General features: G+C 33.0%; 3 protein-coding genes across 3 annotated transcripts; all 3 read right to left on the bottom strand.

Annotated features, from left to right (window-relative positions):
- Positions 1–5680: 5680 nt before the first annotated feature.
- On the bottom strand, positions 5681–7041 carry LOC124931753 (putative pentatricopeptide repeat-containing protein At1g03510). Its single transcript, XM_047472303.1, has one exon. The coding sequence runs from the start codon at positions 7007–7009 to the stop codon at positions 5744–5746; it is 1266 nt and encodes a 421-aa protein (XP_047328259.1). The 5' UTR covers positions 7010–7041; the 3' UTR covers positions 5681–5743.
- A 1046-nt stretch (positions 7042–8087) lies between these two features.
- On the bottom strand, positions 8088–17713 carry LOC124928712 (zinc finger protein BRUTUS-like At1g18910). Its single transcript, XM_047468964.1, has 12 exons — positions 17312–17713; positions 16527–16745; positions 14490–14687; positions 14090–14418; positions 13783–14014; positions 11345–12990; positions 10474–10695; positions 10239–10376; positions 8971–9208; positions 8829–8888; positions 8561–8632; positions 8088–8482 (listed from the first exon to the last, which is right to left on the bottom strand). Exons 1-12 carry the CDS (start codon positions 17585–17587, stop codon positions 8381–8383), a joined length of 3732 nt encoding a protein of 1243 aa, XP_047324920.1. The 5' UTR covers positions 17588–17713; the 3' UTR covers positions 8088–8380.
- Positions 17714–19387: 1674 nt separating this feature from the next.
- Positions 19388–19816, bottom strand: LOC124930108 (uncharacterized mitochondrial protein AtMg00820-like). Its single transcript, XM_047470470.1, has one exon. The coding sequence runs from the start codon at positions 19814–19816 to the stop codon at positions 19388–19390; it is 429 nt and encodes a 142-aa protein (XP_047326426.1).
- Between the last annotated feature and the right edge of the window lie 920 nt (positions 19817–20736).

Here is a 20736-nt window from a genome sequence, read left to right on the forward strand (position 1 = left end):
TTTTCCTTTTGTCCTACTTTCTTAATTCATGACTATATAAAGCAGAACTTACAGCATCAAAAGAAACATTTCCTTCCCATGAAGTAACGTTGTTTCTAAGTGTTCAAATTCATCAGGAAAGGACGATAGCAACATCAAAGCAAGATCTTCATCCTCAAACTTAACATCAAGGTTTAATAGATCTGCTACTAATTCATTAAACTTAGTAATATATGTTCATTCATAGTAGTACCTGATTGGTAATCAAACCGGAACAACTACTTCTTCATAAGAAGCTTATTCTGACCACTCTTCTTCATAAATTTATCCTCAAATGTTTGCCATAGTTTCTGTGCAGAAGTTTCATTCTTCACAGCATACTTCTGCTCTCTGGACAAGCACGATCGAATTGTTCCGCACGCCAACCGATTCATTATACTCCACTCTTTTTCTTCTATACCATCTGCCTTTCCGACCTCAATAGCAACATCTAGACCCTACTGAAAAAGACAATCTAGAACCTCACCTTGCCACATGCCGAAATGCCCAGTTCCATCAAAGATTTTCACTGCAAAACTTCAAATTCGACATCGGTGTCCTCGTCCAGGATGACGAAGGAGTTGACGCCCCTTTTGAAGACTCCACCATGCCAAGGACGAACTTTCGGCTCTGATACCACTTGTTGGGAAAAAACCCTAACAGAAACACAAAAGAAGAAAACAACTGAACGAACACACTAACATAATTTGATAACAGAGTTCGGCCAAAATGTTGTCTACGTCTCCGAGCACTAAGGCTATTAAATTAATAAGGAAAAAGAGATACAAATATTTGGTGCTATAAACCAAAGAGGGGAGAGTTTCTTTTATACACTAAGAAACTTCCTCAACTCCCATCATCTTCCGATGTGGGATTTATGCTAATTGTGAATATAGTTTCTTTTATATACTAAGAAACTTCATTCACTCCCATCATCTTCCGATGTGGGATTCTAATTGTGCCAAAAACAACAATAACCAATGAAAAACATTTATTAGACTTTGGATCAAGCTTGCTCCTATCACATTCATTAATATGAACATATGATAAACAACCAAACACTTTCAAATAAGAAAGGCTTACGTTTTTATTGCTCCAGGCTTCTTAAGAAATTCTAAATTCAAGAGGAACAGAGGGTCTCATGTTTATCAAATAGGCAGCAGTATTAATAGCTTCTTCCTACATGCAATCTCATGCTTTTAGCACGCTCGTTCAATGTTCGATTCATTTGTTCAGCTACTCCATTCTCTTGAAGCGTTCGGGGAACAATCTTCACCATACTGATCTCATTCACATCACAATACTCTTTGAAATTTGAATTGATATATTCACCTCCGTTGTCGGATCTCAAGCACTTAACTTTCTGATTAGTTCATTTTCAACCAAAGTCTTCCACTTCTTGAAAATAGCAAATATTTCAGACTTGTGCTTCATAAAATAAACCCATACTTTTCTTGTTGAATCATCTATAAAAGTCACATAGTAGTATGATCCGCCAATAGAAGAAACAGGTGCAGGTCCCCACACATCAGTGTGTACCAACTCTAGCCTTTCTTTCTTGAGCTCCTTCCCAATCTTTAAGAAACTCACCCGTTTTTGTTTTCCAAGAATGCAGTTTTCACATAACTGATATTCAACAGACTTCAGTTCTGGAATCTGTCCATTTTTCAAAAGAATTTTCATCCTTTTTCGCTCATATGGCCCAACCTGCAATGCCACAACTCACTATTTTTCGAGTCATCAACTACAGCAATAACTGTTTCTCTGCAAGTTAAAGTCATGTATAACGTTCCAGTTTTGTGACCTCGAGCAACAACAATTGCTCCTTTAGTCCCCTTCCACGCACCATTTCCACAACTAAAATTGTGACCTTTCTTCATCAAGTTGTGTAACAGAAATCAGATCGCGCATTAAACCTGGAATGTGTCTCACCTTATTAATCTTCCAAACAGAATCATTTGACATTTTCAATTTGATGTCCCCCATGCCAACAATATCTAGTGGCCCACCATCTGCAAGATAAACTTTCCCACAGTTTTCAGCCACATAATTCTCCATTTATTCTTTGTGGGTAGTGGTGTGGAAAGACGCTCCCGAGTCCTAAACCCATGAATTTATCAGGCTATCAACAGAAAGAAGTAATACATCAGTGACAGTTTTTGTAACAACGTTGGTTGCATCATTTTTATCATCACTGTTTATCTTCGGTGCTTTGCAGTTCCTCTTCAAATGACCATGTTTACCACAATTCCAGCACTCAAATGTCCGCCCAGACTTGGACTGACTCCTCTTGCTCCTCGACATAGATCTGCTCTTACCTCGGTTGAAATTTCTAGCATTACCTCTGCCCATGTTTTCCACATTCAGAGCAGAACTTTTGAACGTTTCACCAGAATCAATTTTACGAACATCTTCAGCAAGAATACGATCTCTAACTTCAACAAATTTTAGTTTAACATTTCCAACCGAATTACTAATTGTTGTCCCCATAGGTTCCCATCTATTTGGTAGAGATGCTAACAAAATCAGGGCACTAACTTCATTCCCAAAATCAATCTCAACAGATAGAAATTGATTCACAATTGTATTGAATTCATTCAAATTAGTAGTGACAGAAGTACCATCAACCATTCTTAAGTAAAAGAGTCTTTTCATTAAGTGTACCTTGTTGTTAGCAGATGGTTTCTCATACATATCAGAAAGATTTTTCATCGGACCCATGGTGGTCTTCTCCTTTGCTACATTATGAGCAACCGTCTTGGCTAGCGTCAATCGGACAACTCCCAAAACCTGTCTATCAAGGAGTTTTCATTTAGCTTCATCCATCTTTTCTGGTTTCTCACTCAAAAGAACATGAAGCTTCTTTCCATAGAGATAATCTTCAATCTGTATTCTCCAGAAGGCATAATCTATACCATCGAATCTTCCAATCCTATGTCCTATACTGTTCTCACTTGCCATTGTTTCCAATGCTCAAATCTAGCCTAGATGCTCTGATACCAATTGTTAGGATTTGTATCTCTCAAATCAAACCAACTTGAAACAATCTGTAAAAATGCAAGAAAGAAGACACAGATTTATAGTGGTTTACTCAAATTGAGCTACATCCACTTCAGCCACCGCCAGATTTCACTATGAAGAAGAAGAAGGAATACAGAGTTTTTGTCTCACACTTTATCTCTCTAGAATTCTGATTTTTTCTAACTCTTAATAATCACATATTTATAGGATAAACTTTCAGGTAATAAACCTAAATAACTTTTGGACAGGCTCAAGCTCAAAACCAAATACAAACCCAATAAACTCTAATTAACACTTGTAGAGTTTATTATAAGTGTAGGCTCCATAACTCAATAAGCTTCTCGCACTCCGACCAAAGATCTTAGCCCAGGTTTGAGAGCCTCCAACATCCATCTGAGAGCCTCCCGCATCCGACTGAGAGCCTCTCGCACCTTATTGAGAGTCTCCCGCACCTCGACTGAGGGATCTCGCACCTAGTTCCGAGGGTTTTATCCTAGAACCGAGGAGAACGACACCCAATACCGAGAGGGTTGGTCCTATGGCCTATTTGGTTTGAATTCTAAAATTTCAAAATTATTTTTTAATTTTGCATCCTAAACCATTTTCTAAAAATCTGAAAAAATAGAAAATAATTTCTAAATATTTTTAGAATATTTTCATAAAAAATATTTTGATAAGGGTACGTTTGAGATTTACTTTCTTCATCAATCGTCGACATCAATCTTAAGTAACAATATTTAAATATTATTCTGTAATTTTAAATGTAAGAAAACTTGTGCATGTCTAGGACCGGAAGAATAATTAGTTAAATAAATTGTAATAATACCAATTTTCAAAAGCCAAGACTCTAAAAATAAAGACCGTTCTTTAATGGGTATGAAGAATATAGTGCGAATGTCCTTTTCCGAGTATTACCAAACACCGAACTTAAAAGAAATTTTAGTCAAATATACGTTTGTAAACGTATAATTTAATTGATTTTAAATTAAAAATTAATAAACGATTTTATTATCAAATAGATAATCTTTTAAATTAGTTATTTTTAATTAATTTAAAAGTACATATTCTTTTAATCAAATTATAAATTAATTATTTTAAATTTAAAAAATTTATCTAAATTTGATTAAAAATTAATTATTGCTGTAATTAATTTCAAAATACATATTTCTATAAATCTTTTTATATAATATTTTATTAAAATTAATACAAAATTTTAATTATAACAAAGCAGAATGATGCATTATTCAAAGTAAAATTAGTCATCTAAAATTTTGATCAACAATATCGAATGCCTTTAAAAAAATTCAAAATTACAAATTCAAGGTTAAAGACTAGCTTACAAACCCATGTTTTTTAATAGTTTTTTTAAGCAATAAAACTATGATTGTAGTTTTTAATTATATTCAATTATTTTAGATTCATTAAAATGATTCTTGCTTCAGAAAAGGCTGACTACAATCAATCCAACATAACCGTTCGAGTTATCAAAAAAAAACTCAGAATCACGTGAAGAACAAAACTATCACATGTAAAAACTTGTAACAAATCATTATAATACCTTATATTATTTGTTTCATATAATAAAAAATATTGTATGATATTTGGTGACATTTGTATCTATATATTTATATACTCCGGATTTTTATTAGGAATAGAGCTCGACCTGAATATTTCTTTTTATGTAATATAACCCTTAATTTCTTTTTTTTAATTTATTATTATTTTGTCTAATTATTAATAAATGGATAAATCTGATGTTCATTCATAATTTTTCGGTTATTTTCTTAAGCCTATTCCACAATTTATTTACTGTAAAAATGTGACATAACTCCTTAATTTCTTAAAAATATTTCAATTTAATTTAGTATTTGCATATCTAATTATTAATAAATGGACAAAATCGTTGTTTATTGATTAATTTTATCCATATTTTTTCTGTTATTTTCTTAAGTCCACCTCAACTCAAAATTCTGAATTCGTTATGTATAATGATAGAGAACAAAAATATATTGATAAAAAAATATAAGAAATAATGTGTATCTCTTGATTTGATTGAAAATCTAAAAATTATTTTTTATTAAATTTTCAATCTAATCAAAAGATGACATCGTTTCCGTTGTGAGACGCAACCGAATGTCATGTGAAAAGTCACAAATGCCCTATGAAAAGTCCACAATTGCGAGACGCAACCGGCATTTGGGAGATGGATTTTTTTTTTTTTTTTAAAAAAAAATTCGTCTCGCGAATGCCGGTTGGCTCTCGCAACTGGGGTTGCGTCTTGCAATTGTGGACTTTTCACAATGTACTCAGTTGCGTCTCGCAACAAGGACATTTTCGTCCAAAAAAAACAAAAAGTGTCACTAGCACAATTAATTTTATACGTTGGTCAAAAAGTAAAATAAGATCATCTTTAATTTCATTCTATCAAATTTCCCATTTTATTAAATTCTAACAACAACAACAAATCTAATGGATTTAATGAATATTTATATAAAAAAAAAATATAACACTTATAAAATATATATATATAAGTAGTTTAGAATTGGAGTCAATTTTTTTAATAGAACAATTTCTTTTTTTTGGTTAAGTATTATATATAATATTCTTGATAATAAATAAATAAATAAATTATACAAAATAGAGTAACATCAAATTCCTATGAAATATGCATGAAAGAGAGGAAATGATATCCAGTTTCCATGTCTTACATAATCCAGCTACCACCAGGTGCAGCTTTAACCCCTTTCTCCATCATCTCTCTCCTAATTCTATCAGCTTCTTCATATCTCCCAGCAGAAGCATAAATTCTCCCCAACAACACAAAATTTGCTGCATTATCAGGTTCAATCTCCATCAAAGCTTTCCCAGCAATCTCAGCAATCTCTACTTCCTCTCCATAAGTCCGACAAGCTCCAAGAATCGCTCCCCACGCCTTAGCCGTCGCCTTCACCGGCATATTCAAAACCACCTCATACGCCTCTCGTATCCTCCCCGCCCTGCTGATCGCATCCACCAGACACGAATAATGATCACTGTTAGGTTCTAAACCGTAATCATTCTTCATACGACCGAAATACAACCTAGCTTCGTCGGCTTTCCCTGCATGGCTACAAGCTTTAAGAACTCCAAGAAATGTAATATCATCAGGCTTCACTTTCGCTGTTTCCATCTCTGAGAATGTTTTCAATGCGGTTTCTGAATCTCCGTCTAAAGCGTAAGCTGATATTAAACTACTCCATGCAACCACGTCTCGTTCAGTCATATGTTCGAACACGATTCGTGAATTGATGATGGACCCGCATCGTCCGTATGCTTCAACTAATCCGCTATCGAGTTGAGGATTTGAACTGATTCTGTTTCGAATTGAGAATGAATGGATTTCTTGAATCATTTGTAACGATGCGGTTGACATAGCTGATCTGAGTAACGCAAGTAGAGTGATTAAATTCGGTTTTAACTTGATAGATTGCATTCTTCTATAGAATTGAACTGAAGATTCATTATCTAAGTTAGATATGATGGAATTGAAACTTGATTCGTTTGGAGCGATGTTCATAGTTTCAAATAGGTTTAATGCGCGGGGAATGTCTCCAGATTGGGCGTAGAGAGAGATCATGGAGTTCCATACGACTACGTTTTTGAGAGGAATTTCATCGAACAGGTGGTGTGCGGAGGAAATGGAAACGCATTTTCCGTACATGTTGATTAGGGCGGAGGAGACGAATGGGTTGTGGAGGAGAGATGATTTGATGATGTGGGTGTGAATGGAAGAGCCGAGGATGGGGGAATTGGATGCGGTGCAGGATTTGAGAGCGAGAGGGAAGACGTATGGGTCTAGAGAGAGGGTGGAGTGAAGTTGGCGGAAGAGAGAGAGTGCTTGATCGTGAAAGCCATTGTTGACATGGGAGGTTAAGAGCTTTGTCAAAGAGAGAAGACGATGGAATTGCTGATTTGAAGAGACGGATACCATTTCTCTCTTTCTATGAACCTGGTTGAATTTTGTATGGAGAAATTATCGAGTTATGAATTTTGGGTAAATGTGTAAATTAGGGTACTTAAATTTTGAAGATATATAAAATAGTTTGGATGTTTTTTTTAAAGGTCCTTAAATAACATAAAGAGTAGGTTAAGCCATCAATTAAATAATGATTGAATTCAATAATTAGTTTAACTATCTAAACTCAACCCTTATTGATTCACTTTGAATTTCAAATAAATTAGTACTTGTAAATTACAATATTAGCTTAAAAATGAAAGAATTTTTTTACTATCAATGAGTATTTATCAATGAGTATTGTATTTTGCAGCTTTCAATAACAGAGAAAAAAAAATTCCAAGTGAGATGCCTAAGAGAAAAGGAACGAGAGGAGAATCGACGAATAATAACGAATAATCAATAATGAATGAAAAAGCGTGATGAGAATTAAAGAAAAAACGTGACGAGAATTATAATATTTTAATCAACACTTCGATCGCAAACCCTAAACCCTAAACCCTAAACCCTAAACCCCAAACTCCGTTCACAAATTAAACCCTAATCATTTTCAATCTTTACCCCGTTACAAATATTTATGATAAAATTAATTATAAATCAATAATTTATAAATACTTTTAATAAGAAATATAATTTTTATTTTTTAAATATTTTTTAAGAAATGTAATTATTATATTTTGTTATTTTAACTTTTTTTATCAATATTATTTATTATTATAAATTTATGATAGGTAAAAAATATTAATAAAAATATATAGAATAAATAAAAATTAAACAGATAAATAAATTTTATATAAAAAACTAAATATAATATTTCACTATTAAAAAAATTATCATTTTATCATAAGTTGAAATACCTTTTATTTTTATTAAAATTTAAATACTTAAAAGGCATTTTAATAATTAAACCAATTAAAAACTAAAGCAACCTACTTTTTTTTATTTAACAATTATTTTTAGACAAAATCCCAAAAACCAAGATCAAACAAACTATAATACAGTTATTTTGGTCTGAAAAAATAAAATAAAAGATGGGTACACTCAACTCATATAATGATGTATCAACAAGAAGAATCACATTCAATAAATATCATTACAACATTTGAATGCCAAAATTTTCTTCCAAGAAGACATAATATTTTCTATCAAACTCATACAGAAATGGATGGGACAAGACAATATACACAGGACTGATGATATTTTAAGTTACAATTGCTATTATTAATGGTGGAATGAAACTAATAGACCTATTCTAGTTACAACAACAAAGATGAATTAAATAGACATAGTAGAAATCTTTTTTTAATACTCACAGTGAAGAGGCTTTAATCTTTATAATATGTTTGTTCACAGAAGCCTTGTGTTGTATGAGCCACAGTAAGGGCATTTGTGATAGAACCATTGGAATTGAGTTGTTCCCTTTTTTTCACAATCATTGCATAATATTGCCTGCATTTTCTTTCCCATAATATTAATAAAAAATCCCTTATCCTTGAATAAAATAGATTGGACTAAATAATTAATAACCTGAGTCTGTTCACTGTATTCATCTGGAATCTTTGCTTCAGCCAATAGTGCATCTATCATACCAAAATACACCTGAAACACACATTGTGATAATTTGTATTATTTTTCTCACTAAAATTATTATGGGTTAAATGGATTAGCGAGTTTTGGTATGGGTTTTTGTCAACTTTATCAACATTGCTTATCGTACCAAACAAAATAAATAAAATCACTTTCAATTTTCTTTTCAAAACGATCATCAATGTGAGTATGGAAATGTGTAACTCACCTGCATATCTCCAAGAGACTTGCTACATATTGGGCAAGTATAGTGGTTACACGTGTAGTTCTAAAATAAAGGAAAAAAGAAAAAACATTAGTCACATGCATCTTTGGATAAAACGATATATGAAATAGAACTGCATAACTACCTTGAAACATTCGGAATGCATAAGATGGCCGCATCTGAGTGCCTTTACAGTAGCAGTTGACGTGAAAAGATACTCATGACATATAGGGCAGTTGTCTTCAAAGCACTTTTCTCTACATATATGGACTTCTGAAAGAGACCTCCACATGCAAGCATTGCAGTTCATACAGTGAAAAAAATCTTTACCTAATCCTTTTCCAACTCGACATAAGTTACAGAATGGGCAATGATAAATGTCCCTGAAACAATGGAAAGCAGCCCATACTTAGATAGAAGCTTTGCTATCAAACAAAGTATAAATATATTTTTACTTTTTTGATAAAAAAACGATATATATTGCATGTGATAAAATACAATAATAGTTCACCGTTCGTAAAGAAGACCAACAAAATGTATCAAAATTCTTAAAGGAAACAAGCCTAAGAAGAACAGATCTTGTACGTGAGAAATAAAAACTTAAGAAAACTCTCAAATACTTCTGCTGCATAAATACCGTCTCCAAGATTATTTCATCTCTCCATTCTATCCGCTGTGTTATCTAAATTTAGTTACATATTTATATGTTTGACATGTCCTTTTATTAAGAGGAAAATTTGTGAAATAAGATCAGCTTTCCGTTTAATCTAGTTTTTTAAGAACTGTCAATTGACAATGAACTACTTACTGTTTTATAACACAACTTATCACATAAGAATTAAGTTTATTTAATAATTGTTATCTAAAATAACTTAATTATTTAAAGAGAAATGATTAAGGGAAGAAATTTGGAGGAGGGAACTGAAAAAACAAAATAATTTATCACTCTTCTCTCTTTCCTCACACTTTAATTTTCCATCCAATGAGGTGATGTTAAATCATTCCCTCTCCCAAATTCTACCCTTACTACTCCTCTTATTTAAATTAAGCTACCAATTGACTTAATTGGATAAGTTGGGAATGACTTAAATCTATAGTATAGTAAGAGAATAAAAAACAACTTAACCCTTGTAAACTAATCAAATTACGTAGTAGCAAAATAGTATTTAAAGTACTTTTCCTTATTAGTTCCACATTTTATCAAAGCAAACTCAAGCACTTAAAATTCAGACATTTTCATTTAGTTTATTCAATACTTAATTTTTACACTTAATTTTCAGTTTTATCTTAAAATTTAACTTCTTCAATGTGAACTTATTCAGAAGACAAAAAAACAAATATTGAAATTTCAGTTTACCAAATGGATTTTCTTGAGCATAACAGGAGGAGAACCAAAACAATAAGTTAATTTACCTCAGATCATCGAACAATTTGCAAATCCTGCAGAAGTATCTCGCCATGGAAAAATTGTTGCAGGAAAAAGTTGAGCAGGTTGGACCGACAGGCTGAATTATTAAACATTTCATACACATCATCAACAATGTAGTTTTCCTGCATGCATATATTTATACAATTAATAGATGAAAGGGTAGTAAATGTGTACTGCATATTAAAAAAGTAAAAGATTAAAAGTGGAAAAAAATACTACATATCCATTGTATGGTCAGCCTCATCATCATGACAGCGCCTGCATGCATAGAGTCGGTTGCAACAAGAAGCCAGAAGCTTGCAGTTTCTCTTGTAATGTTCACAGCCAAATACCAAATTTTCAGGATCTCGATAAGATGGATATTGACCAGGGACTTCTTCTTCAGTGTTACTTGAGGCGATAATATTTGAAAGGGATTTCTTCTGAGTTGCAACCCAGCGACTGAAATACCATTGAAACATCAGTTAGATCCAATGAAACCCTTTTTTTAATGAATAGAAATCTGACTTTATGCATTACAATGTCACCTAAATTTAAGGTCTATAAATGTCAATGTTTATGAATAATTGATACAACACAAAATTTTCCAAGTACCTTTTAATTTATCATTAGAAAATAAAAAGGTTATAAGAAGGAGCTTATTTGATGTGATGTAATCCAAATAAACCACTGTCACGTCATCAATCATTTCTTCCATCAAATCATTAACAAAAATACTAATTACCCTGGCTTTATTTTTTATAGCATTTTATAATATTAAATACTAAGATCTTGTTTGATCTGGTGTTATTTGAATAATCAGGTAGCTAGTTTAAAATGATCATGTTATTCATATGAAAAAATAGGTTATTTGGGGTTATATTAGTAAGAAAAAAGCATAGCAATATGGGGTATTATTTTGATTTATAATTTGAATGATGTAATTGATCAATATATTTTTTTGGGGGGAAATGATTGATCAATATATTATTTTAGGCTATTTGGGAATAATCCCACATCAAACCTAAGAATATTTTAGTCATTTTATCCAAAAAAAACATTTTTTTATGAAAAAAAAAGATCAAACAAACTGAGAGATATTTTCATCCACCTCATTAGCAGATTCTGGATAATGTATGATTTCTTCTTGGGATCCAGCGCAGAGTTACGGGATATTTGTCTAATTGCAGCCTCTAGTTCTCCTTGACTTTTTATAGAAGGTTGTTCTTGGGGGCTGATCTCCTTACTCTGTTCTGGTACAAATTTAACATCTTGACTTGTGAGCTTCACTTTCTCTTTGTATATCTTCTTGTCAATATCACCCGCAAAGTCAATGCAGTCTTTATTTAAGGATTTGTTTGTCTCATCACAATTATTTCCTTCACCAACGCTTAAGGCATCATCACCGAAAGAAGACTCCTTTTGTGAAATATATCCCTGGTCACTAAAATCCTCTATTGAAAGATGTGCAGCCGAAGAAGAAGAAAAGATATTCAACTCTTGTTCAACTTTAAGAGGGTCTGCAATGGAATCTTCGTCAGTTTTGTCTGTATCATTTATCTTCTTAACTCCCCACCACTCACCTAACCATTCATCAAACATTGTATTCTTAGTGGCTTTGCGCCATAATGACATAATGGCATGTTGCTCTTCTTCCGTCAGAGATGCCATTAACCACAGTATCATTTCTTGTAACTTCTCAGCGTTTATTCGTCCAAGCATATTACCGACAATTTTTTCTTGCTCTCCAATTGGAAAGCACTCTCTAAATAACGACCAAATTTCAAGTTCTTCCCGATATATGTGATCAGTCAGCAGTTTATGCATAGATATTGACATATCATTCAGAATCATGCATAAGCCACGGTATTTTATCATTCTCTCATCCAGTGAATCAATACCATGAACTGAAATTTGCATTCTTGAAAGCTGATCAATAACGAGAGAGATTTTATTGAAGTGTTCGAATTCCAGTTTGTGATCCATGGTGTATGAACCACTAATATTTGGAGCTTCTCCCTTTGCTTCCAGGGCTGGAAATGCAATTTCATCCTCTGAATCACAATGAACTTGGTATAGAGACCGAATAAGTTGAAAACGTGACTGGAAATCCACAAGGAGCTCACTGTTAAGAGCCAACTTTGAGGAAACTGATATCAGGAATTCCAAATCTTTCTTGAGAGCTTTGTGGAAGAATATAATATGATCCACAGGTCTAGACTCCACATTGCATTTGGAAGTAGGAGCACCTAGAGAGTTTTGAAAAGGAGATAAATGATTTGATTTTCGGGGGAAGTGTACATGAAAATAAATGTCACTGGAATATGTTATGCCGTCCTTTATTTTGGCACAACAATTGGAAGAAGAAGAATCACACAGTCCCTTAGATATGACAATGGAGGTTTCTGTCTTTGAAGGTGAGGAGAATGCATAATCTTCCTTAATTTTGTCTTTTAGAAAAGAATTCCCACTCAGGAACAGTTTCTCCAAGTCTGTTCTGAATTTGTCGACCGAGATTTTTCCTGAGTAACCAATGCGTATCCAATCAGATAATAGAGATTGAAAAGGTTTATTGTCCGATAAAATAGTTCCTTGATTTATGCTATTCAGAATGGCGTTGGCTTCAACCTCTGGTAAATGTGCAGAAAACCATGTAATCATGCTCTTTAATAGTCCAAGTGGTAAAGCAAGAAGACTCCTGTATAATAGCCATTGCTGCAGCTCAGTATTGCAGTTTTGATTGATGATGGGGAAAACCTGGCATAAAGTAAAGCCAGAGTAATATAAGGCCTTGTTTGATGTGATCTGAGATTAACTTCAAATAACCCACTATCTACGTAACAATCTAATCATCGATCACATAATTCAAATCATCAATAAAAATACCAAAATTCTCTCTATTTAAAATATATATATACATATTTTTTCACTATATGTTTATATCCAAATAACCTGATTTCCAATAACATACGTTAAACAAGATTATTTGGAAATAAACACTTTGGTATTCAAATAACCCAAGATCAAACAAGGCCTAACATAGGGTTGTTTTGGTATCGAAATTTTCGTGTTTACGGTGGTAGAAAAAATCTACATGTCATGATCCAAAAATTAATTTGATAATCATCGAGAAAAAAATCTCTATACCAAATTAAACTTTAATTTGGATCATAATCTAGAAAACAATTTGTATATCAAATGAAGAAACAAAAATACTACTATAATTTGGATCGTGATCAAAAACAAAATCTGATCATAACTGATAAAAAAAAAAAAACACTTATGCCAAGCGGAAAAAATAAAAACACTTTGAATTTTCAGTTTGGCGATTTTTCACTGAGATCGTGGTTGAGACGTGGCGGAAATACTAGTTTCCAAAAAGGATCTATTTACTGGTATGAAATTTTGTGCAGCTCAGAGTAAAAAACTGGAAGTATAATTAACAGTCAATCTGATAAAAACATTTCATATCCATCTCTTTTTCTTGTTTATATTCCTTATGACTGTGATTTGACTGGATTGCAGTCAATAAGGAAAAAACAAAGATACCTCATTTTCTATGTATGCCATGTTCTTGCTTAAGTCTATCAGAACCATCTCAAGCTCCACACAAAGCTTCTCCACAAAGGTTGACAAAGCCATCTTATCATTATTCTTAAGATGCAGCAGCCTCTGTAGACCTTCAAATTCTACACCCATTTTGAACCGTTCACTAGAAATAAGTGAGCAGCTGGTGCAAAACTCATCTATTGCAGGTTGGAAGACTTTTTGCAATGCATTACTGCAAATTAGAAGCAATCCTTGAGAAAATTAAGACAACCAGTTAAAATAAATTTACTCATATATCTGAAATTACCTATAGTAGACAGTGATGTCCAAGTAAAATCTTAGCTCCACAGTTACAGAGCATAATAGCGAAAAATCATTTGAACTTTTCATTTCATATAGCTTGTCCAAATTTTCTTTCATATCTTTTGAGATGGCAGAATGCCAGATATGAAGACCATCAATAGGACCATGTCTAATAGTTGCTTGGGAGGATTCCGCATTCCAACTAGATGAGCAAGCTTTGAGCATATCATTTGACTTTATAGTACAATTAGGACATTTTGCTTCCTTAACAGTCTCACTGCGTAAGGAAGAACACAAAGGCTGGTGCTTCTTCTTAAGCCAGGAAACTAACACCTTAAAATTGAGTTCAAGTCAGTAGATTTATACAGTAAGAAAAGAATACAAATGAACAGAACTATACCCACCTCTTGCAATAGTTCTTCTTCCTTAGGTACAGCTTCTTTGATACAATGCATAATGACAGTTTGCTCCTCTGGTGAAACAAAAGAAGTCAGCCATGCTAAAAGGGCCTCCAAGTCCATCATGGGAACACTGCATAAGAACTGCCAAACAAGAGAAGTCTGTTGTTTGCAAGAGCAGCTCTGGATTAGCAAAGGGAAAACCTGAAAGAACAAATATATTTCTAAAATTAGTTCCAAAACAAAGATATTCATCACAGTGTATTTCTCAAAATTAAATAATAAGCAAGAAAGAGAAAGATTAGTACTTTCACTTTGCCCTGCTTCCTGCCATACTAGGCAAAGGTGGTGTCTACTGATTTAATCCAAATAACCTTTGTATCCCATCATGAAACAAAGCATATACTAAAATACTAAAATACCAAAATACTCTTCATTTATCTTTTATACCATTTAAAAAGATTAAATAATCCATTTTTTCATCAAACAATAATTTTTTTCAAAACATTGAATTATTTAAAAAATTATTCCTGCATAGAACAAGCTCCTAAGCTACTCTATTTATTCACTCCGGTACTATTACTAAAGAATAAAATGTTTTAGATCCTATCATACATCAGAATCATTAACTTAGATTTCAGAACATTGTGAATTGATAATTTGAATAATGGTTTCCCATCCTTAAAGAGGATGTTACAAGATAACAGATAGTTGATAACTTTTAGCAAATACATCACTAAAGGAGAATGGAGGAAGGTGCATATTCACCCGACATTTACTGCACCACATGTTAGGATAGGTGGCAATGAAAGAATGAACAGCTAAGTATCTAATAATAATTATCCACTAAGTATTTCCAGTACCACATAATTATCCTAACCACTAATAATAATTATCTACTAAGTATCTATTATTTCTATTTAACTGACCACGTGACCTTTCTAGAGTATAGCTCAGCATGATATCAAAACTTCATCTACTGTAGGTCTTCAAACAAAACCAACACGAGTTTATTCTCCAAAATTGCATCCCATATATGAGGATCCCAATAACTCAAAATTACACCATTGAATAAAACGTATTATGATATTCAGAAAGACAATTAAAAGAAAAAAAATGCCAATATTTTCCATAAACTTGGAACAAGTTCTCATATTTGACCTTAAATCAGTCACCAACGGTTCAAATTAGTAAACATTTATCTTTTTTTTTTAGAAATAAATGTGGCAACGAATTAAGTATGTAGTCCGCACACACTTAACCATTAACCAGGCGCAGAAATTGCCGCCTGACGGGCTCGAACCTAGGAACTTAGGGTTAATATCCACCTCTTAAGTGTTAAGTGTCTTGAGTAGTTTTTAAGTACAGGGTTTAGGGTATAGGTAGTTTTAAATATTTAAAAAATAAGCTTAAACATTAGATAATTATTTAGCATTAATAACTTTCAAATGAAGTATGATGAAAATAGTATTTTTCAAAATTTATTCTTTTTTAACTGTATTTAATTAAAGATCTGCTTGTGCTTGCTCTTTCTTTCTTATATATATATATATATATATATATATAGATTTATTTTTTTTAGATAAATTATAATTTGAAATAATATATTTATTAAATATCATTTTGGGGGAAATTCAACATTTAGCACATCAAAATACAAAAAAAAAAAAATCCTTTTTAATACTTCTAATGAATCTAATTAATGTAATTAAAATATTTGTAGAAGTATTTTAATATAAAAATATTCTACCTAAATTAGGAGATAAAAATGGGTGCTCATATTTGCCCATATATTTTAAAAATTCTCAATAAATTTCCTACCAAAAATGGCTACATGGACAAGTTTATTTGTACCCCTACTTGCCACGTTCCACCCTTTAAAAAAAATGGCTACATAGACCAGGATAACATTGTAATGTTTAAAGTAGAGTGTGCTAATAGATGGAGTCAAATAAAAATTCTCAACAGTTTGGTTTGCCTAAGCATCATATAGTTAAGCATGAAAACCAGTTACTGAAATGCTCAAAAGTAGAAATAAACTACCTGCTTTTCCTCTTTCAGCATATGCTGAGAAATAACGGTCTCTATTGTTCGAACACATGATAGAAGTTCTTCCAATGAATTGAGAACGTTTTCAGCATCCTCAATCAAACCACTCAAGCAATTAGCAATAGATTCAAAAAGGTTATCTATGCTTTCATGCTCAAGTATATATGTACATGCCACATGTTCTACTTGTGCATCTAGTGCCGAAAAAACAACCTGTCAAACAAAGAACAATGATCAAGTCCCATACACTCGAAACTCACCAGTAAAGAAGGATACATATAAGTAACCATCACTTAATACATTTTACTATCTATTGCCACTTCTTTCTTAACATGTTGAATTGTTATTCTTTATATCAATCAACAAGAAATTTAGATAGTTGTGTAAAGCATGTGAAATTTTCTGTTTGACTTGATGCTAAGTCGAATACTAACTACTATATCAATAGACTTCATCTAGAAATACCATTTTTTTTGTCAAATTTCTCATTCGCCACAAAGGATCGCATTTATTGGTGGTTTCTCGTCCAAATCCAGAAGAAACATAAGTTTTTTTTTTTCAAATAGAGCAATAGGTATTTCATTCAGCCAAATTTTCAATCTCAATGTCAATCTAAAACATAGCATAATTGATTGGAAATGAGAAATCGAACAAGAGGCAGTTTTCTAATTAACACTTTCAACTTCCACAATCGATCCATCTCAGCTATTCTTAATTAAATATCCATGAGAATCATCTAAACAACGAAACAAGTCGACGTAGACGGAATAAGAACTTACCTCATCTTCTGCAGCGCAGTGGTATTTATAAGCAACATTCAAAAACTCAAACCGCCGGCGAATTTCAGCAATAAGTTCGCCGCCACTGCTTCCAGAAGATATTCTATCCAACGCCTCCGAAATAGTGCGACGGAGCTCGGATAACTCGAACAGAAGTGCTTTGTGGAAATACAGAAAGAAAAGTATCGGTGCTTCGACAAGTTGAGTACCTGAAAGAGTTCCATCTAGAGGATGAGGTGGAGGAGGAGGATCGCAATCTGGCTCGGCGTCGTCCATTGGACGTCGTGCCCCAGTCGCCAGAAACCACCATCAACGGCGAATATACGGCGGAGGAGCAGGAGCTCTGTTTTGGGGACGGCGAATGAAGATATAAAGGGTCTCTCTCTCTAGAATGCAGGTTCGTTTCTTTCCTTCTCTCGATAATTAATTTATTTATTATTTTAATTAAAGAAGACTTTGTGGGTCCATTATGCCACGCTGTTTGAATAAGACGTTATACCGAACCCCCTTCCTCGCTACTTCCGAGAAGAAGAAAATTATTTTTAAAGAAATGAAAGATGAAGGGCAAATCAGTAAAATGTTAATACCGTCCCTGTCCTGCCATGGAAAGACAGGTCAACTATTGATCTTATTTGAAGTCATTTTTTTTTTTTTTTTATTAAGGAGGTGTTTGGATTTATAAAATTATTAATTAGAATTTATTTGTTCAAATATCATTTCATCTAAATATTAAATTATTAATATAAGAGAGAAGATAAGTAAATCAGAACTTAATGTAGATTAAGATTGTATTTGAGTGTTATTACAATTACAAGAGTGAATTTATAAAAAAACAAGGAAAATTAAAAAGTTAGAATAGGTAAAGATTTTAAATACATTTAATAGCTGGAATATGAAAATTAAAAGACTCAAGTGTGTTGCTATTTAATTGTAGAGTTTTTAATACCTTCTCACACCGTGAGTTTGTTACATAATAAAGCAAATCGGTTTGACTCGGTTTGACGCAAGTTCTTTAATGAAGATGTCGATAATCATAATTAGGTATGTATCATATGAAAAAAGATTTTTGAGCAACACCTTCACGAACAAAATAAAAATCAATCTTTATATATTTCGTACGAGCATGAAAAATGGATTGAACGACAGAAATGCAGCACCAATGTTGTCACACCATAGAGTGGGAGATGCAAAGTTCACGTAGTAAGGATTGAAGCTAGATGAGTTCAGCAGTGGCATGAGTTAGAGCTCGATACTCAGACTCGGAACTAGACCGAGCAACGACTTGTTGTTTCTTTGAATTTCAAGAGATAAGATTGTCACTAAGAAATATATAGTAGCTAGTTATGGAGCGATGATTGTCCGGATAACCAGCCCAGTTGGAGTCAGAAAATGCATATAGATCGAGAGAAGATGATGGACGAATGAAAAGTCCATAATTAGGAGTATGACGCAGGTAGTTGAGTATTCTTTTTACTGCAGACCAATGAGCGGTGGTAGGAGACTTGCATGTATTGGCAGGCACAATTGACATCAAATTCTAGTTCAGGTCGAGTATGTGTCAAATATTATAGCACCAACAATGTTGAGATACAAAAATGCCTCAAGAAGAGTGTCGCCATCATGGTGAGATAAAGATGACCCAAAAGAGATTGGAGTATTAAAAGGTTTTGAGTCACTCATATTGGCTCGGATAAAAATGTTATTGATATATTTTGATTGAAAGAGAAAAATAATTGAGGTATCAATCACGAGAAAATAGTGTAGTGGACCTAAATCTTTAAGAGGGAAAGTATGGTTAAGTTGAGAGATGATTGTGGAGATGTGAGAGAAATAATTGCTAGTGAATATAATATAATTCACGTAGACAATAAATAACGGTGTAATTTATGGAGAGTGGTACATGAATAAAGAAGAATCATTTTTGGATTATTGAAAACCAATGGAAAGAAGAGCAGATTTCAAGGTAGTATATCGTTCAAGGGGAGCTTGTTTGAGTCCATAGATTGTTTTGTGAAGTTTGCACACATGATTAGGATAATTAGGATGAATGAACCTAGACGGTTGAGATATACAAACTTATTTGTGTAGATTTCCATGTAGAAAGACATTGTTAACATCTAGTTCATGAATAAGCCATTGACGAGTGGCGACAAGTGGGAGGATGGTTCGGATGGTAGTATGTTTCACAACTAGGCTGAATGTTTCAAGATAGTCAATGTCTTCTTGTTGATGAAATCCCTTTGTAACTAAACGAGCCTTGTGACGTTCAATGGAACCATCAACTCTTTGTTTAATTTTGAAAACCCATTTGTAACTCACGATATTATGCGAGGATCGAGGAATAAGAGACCACATCTTATTTTGAATTATAGCAATAAACTCATTTTCCATGGTGGAATGCCATTGAGTATCTTTATTAGCAGTGGAGAAATATGTGGGTGGAGAGGTGAAGATGGTGGCAATGTTGGTGTTGTGAAGTCTACAAGTTTTGGCACGTGTGATCATATGATGGGAGAAACATTCAAGAGCATGTATAACGGTGAAAAGTCCACGTATGGGAGTAGGGGGATTGATTGAAGATAAGTTGGTTGTTGATGATGGTTTATATGAGTTTGATGTTAGCGAGTTGGTTGGTGAAGATGGATGGTTGGAGTTTGATGATGATGATGATGATGAGTGTTTGGATGTTGGAAAAGATGGTAGATTGAGAATTTATGATGTTAAAATTGGGGAGATTGGAGGTGATAAACGTGGCAGAAAAGGAAAATGAGGTATTTGAGAGATCGATGGTGTAGAAAGATTGATAGATTCTGATAATGTATTTTTAAATGAAAATGTTTGTTCATCAAAAGTGACGTGACGAGAGATATATATTTTGTCGGAAGGAAGTTGTATACAACGATATCCTTTGTGATTTGGACTATAAACAAGAAAAATATAATTTAGAGTTCGAAGATCAATTTTGTGAGAGTTATATGATCGAGTGAGCGGAAAACAAAAGCATCCAAAAGTTTTGAGGAATAGATAGTCAGGAGGATGATTAAGAATAATTTCAAAGGGAGATTGACGAGGCTTACCATTTTAAAGAAAACAATTAATGAGATACGTACTTGTCAAAAATGCATCATCCCAATAAGATAGGGGCATAAAAGCATGAGAAAGAAGAGTGAGACTCATTTCTGTAAGGTGGCGAATCTTGCGTTCAACAACACCAATTTGTATACTTGTATGAGGTCATGATAGACGGTGTTAGATGCCATGGGTTTCAAGATAAGATTTCAGACTCTTATATTTGCCTCCCTAATCAGATTGTAGAACTTTGATTGATGTGTTAAATTTATTTTCAACAAGTGTCTTAAATTTTATAAAAGTTGGCAAGACATAAGATTTTCTATAGATAGGATATAACCAAGTAAAGCGGATGT

Source organism: Impatiens glandulifera, chromosome 3, assembly GCF_907164915.1.
Source record: "Impatiens glandulifera chromosome 3, dImpGla2.1, whole genome shotgun sequence".
Classification (NCBI taxonomy): Eukaryota; Viridiplantae; Streptophyta; class Magnoliopsida; order Ericales; family Balsaminaceae; genus Impatiens; species Impatiens glandulifera.

Coding starts and splice junctions, on each gene's coding strand:
- LOC124928712 (XM_047468964.1), bottom strand. CDS start 17,587: ATGGACGACGCCGAGCCAGATTGCGATCCTCCTCCTCCACCTCATCCT. Junction 8,889..8,970: donor TGCATTCCGAATGTTTCAAG/GTAGTTATGCAG, acceptor CCTTTATTTTAG/AACTACACGTGTAACCACTA. Junction 8,633..8,828: donor AGTCTCTTGGAGATATGCAG/GTGAGTTACACA, acceptor TGTGTGTTTCAG/GTGTATTTTGGTATGATAGA.
- LOC124930108 (XM_047470470.1), bottom strand. CDS start 19,816: ATGATCACACGTGCCAAAACTTGTAGACTTCACAACACCAACATTGCC.
- LOC124931753 (XM_047472303.1), bottom strand. CDS start 7,009: ATGGTATCCGTCTCTTCAAATCAGCAATTCCATCGTCTTCTCTCTTTG.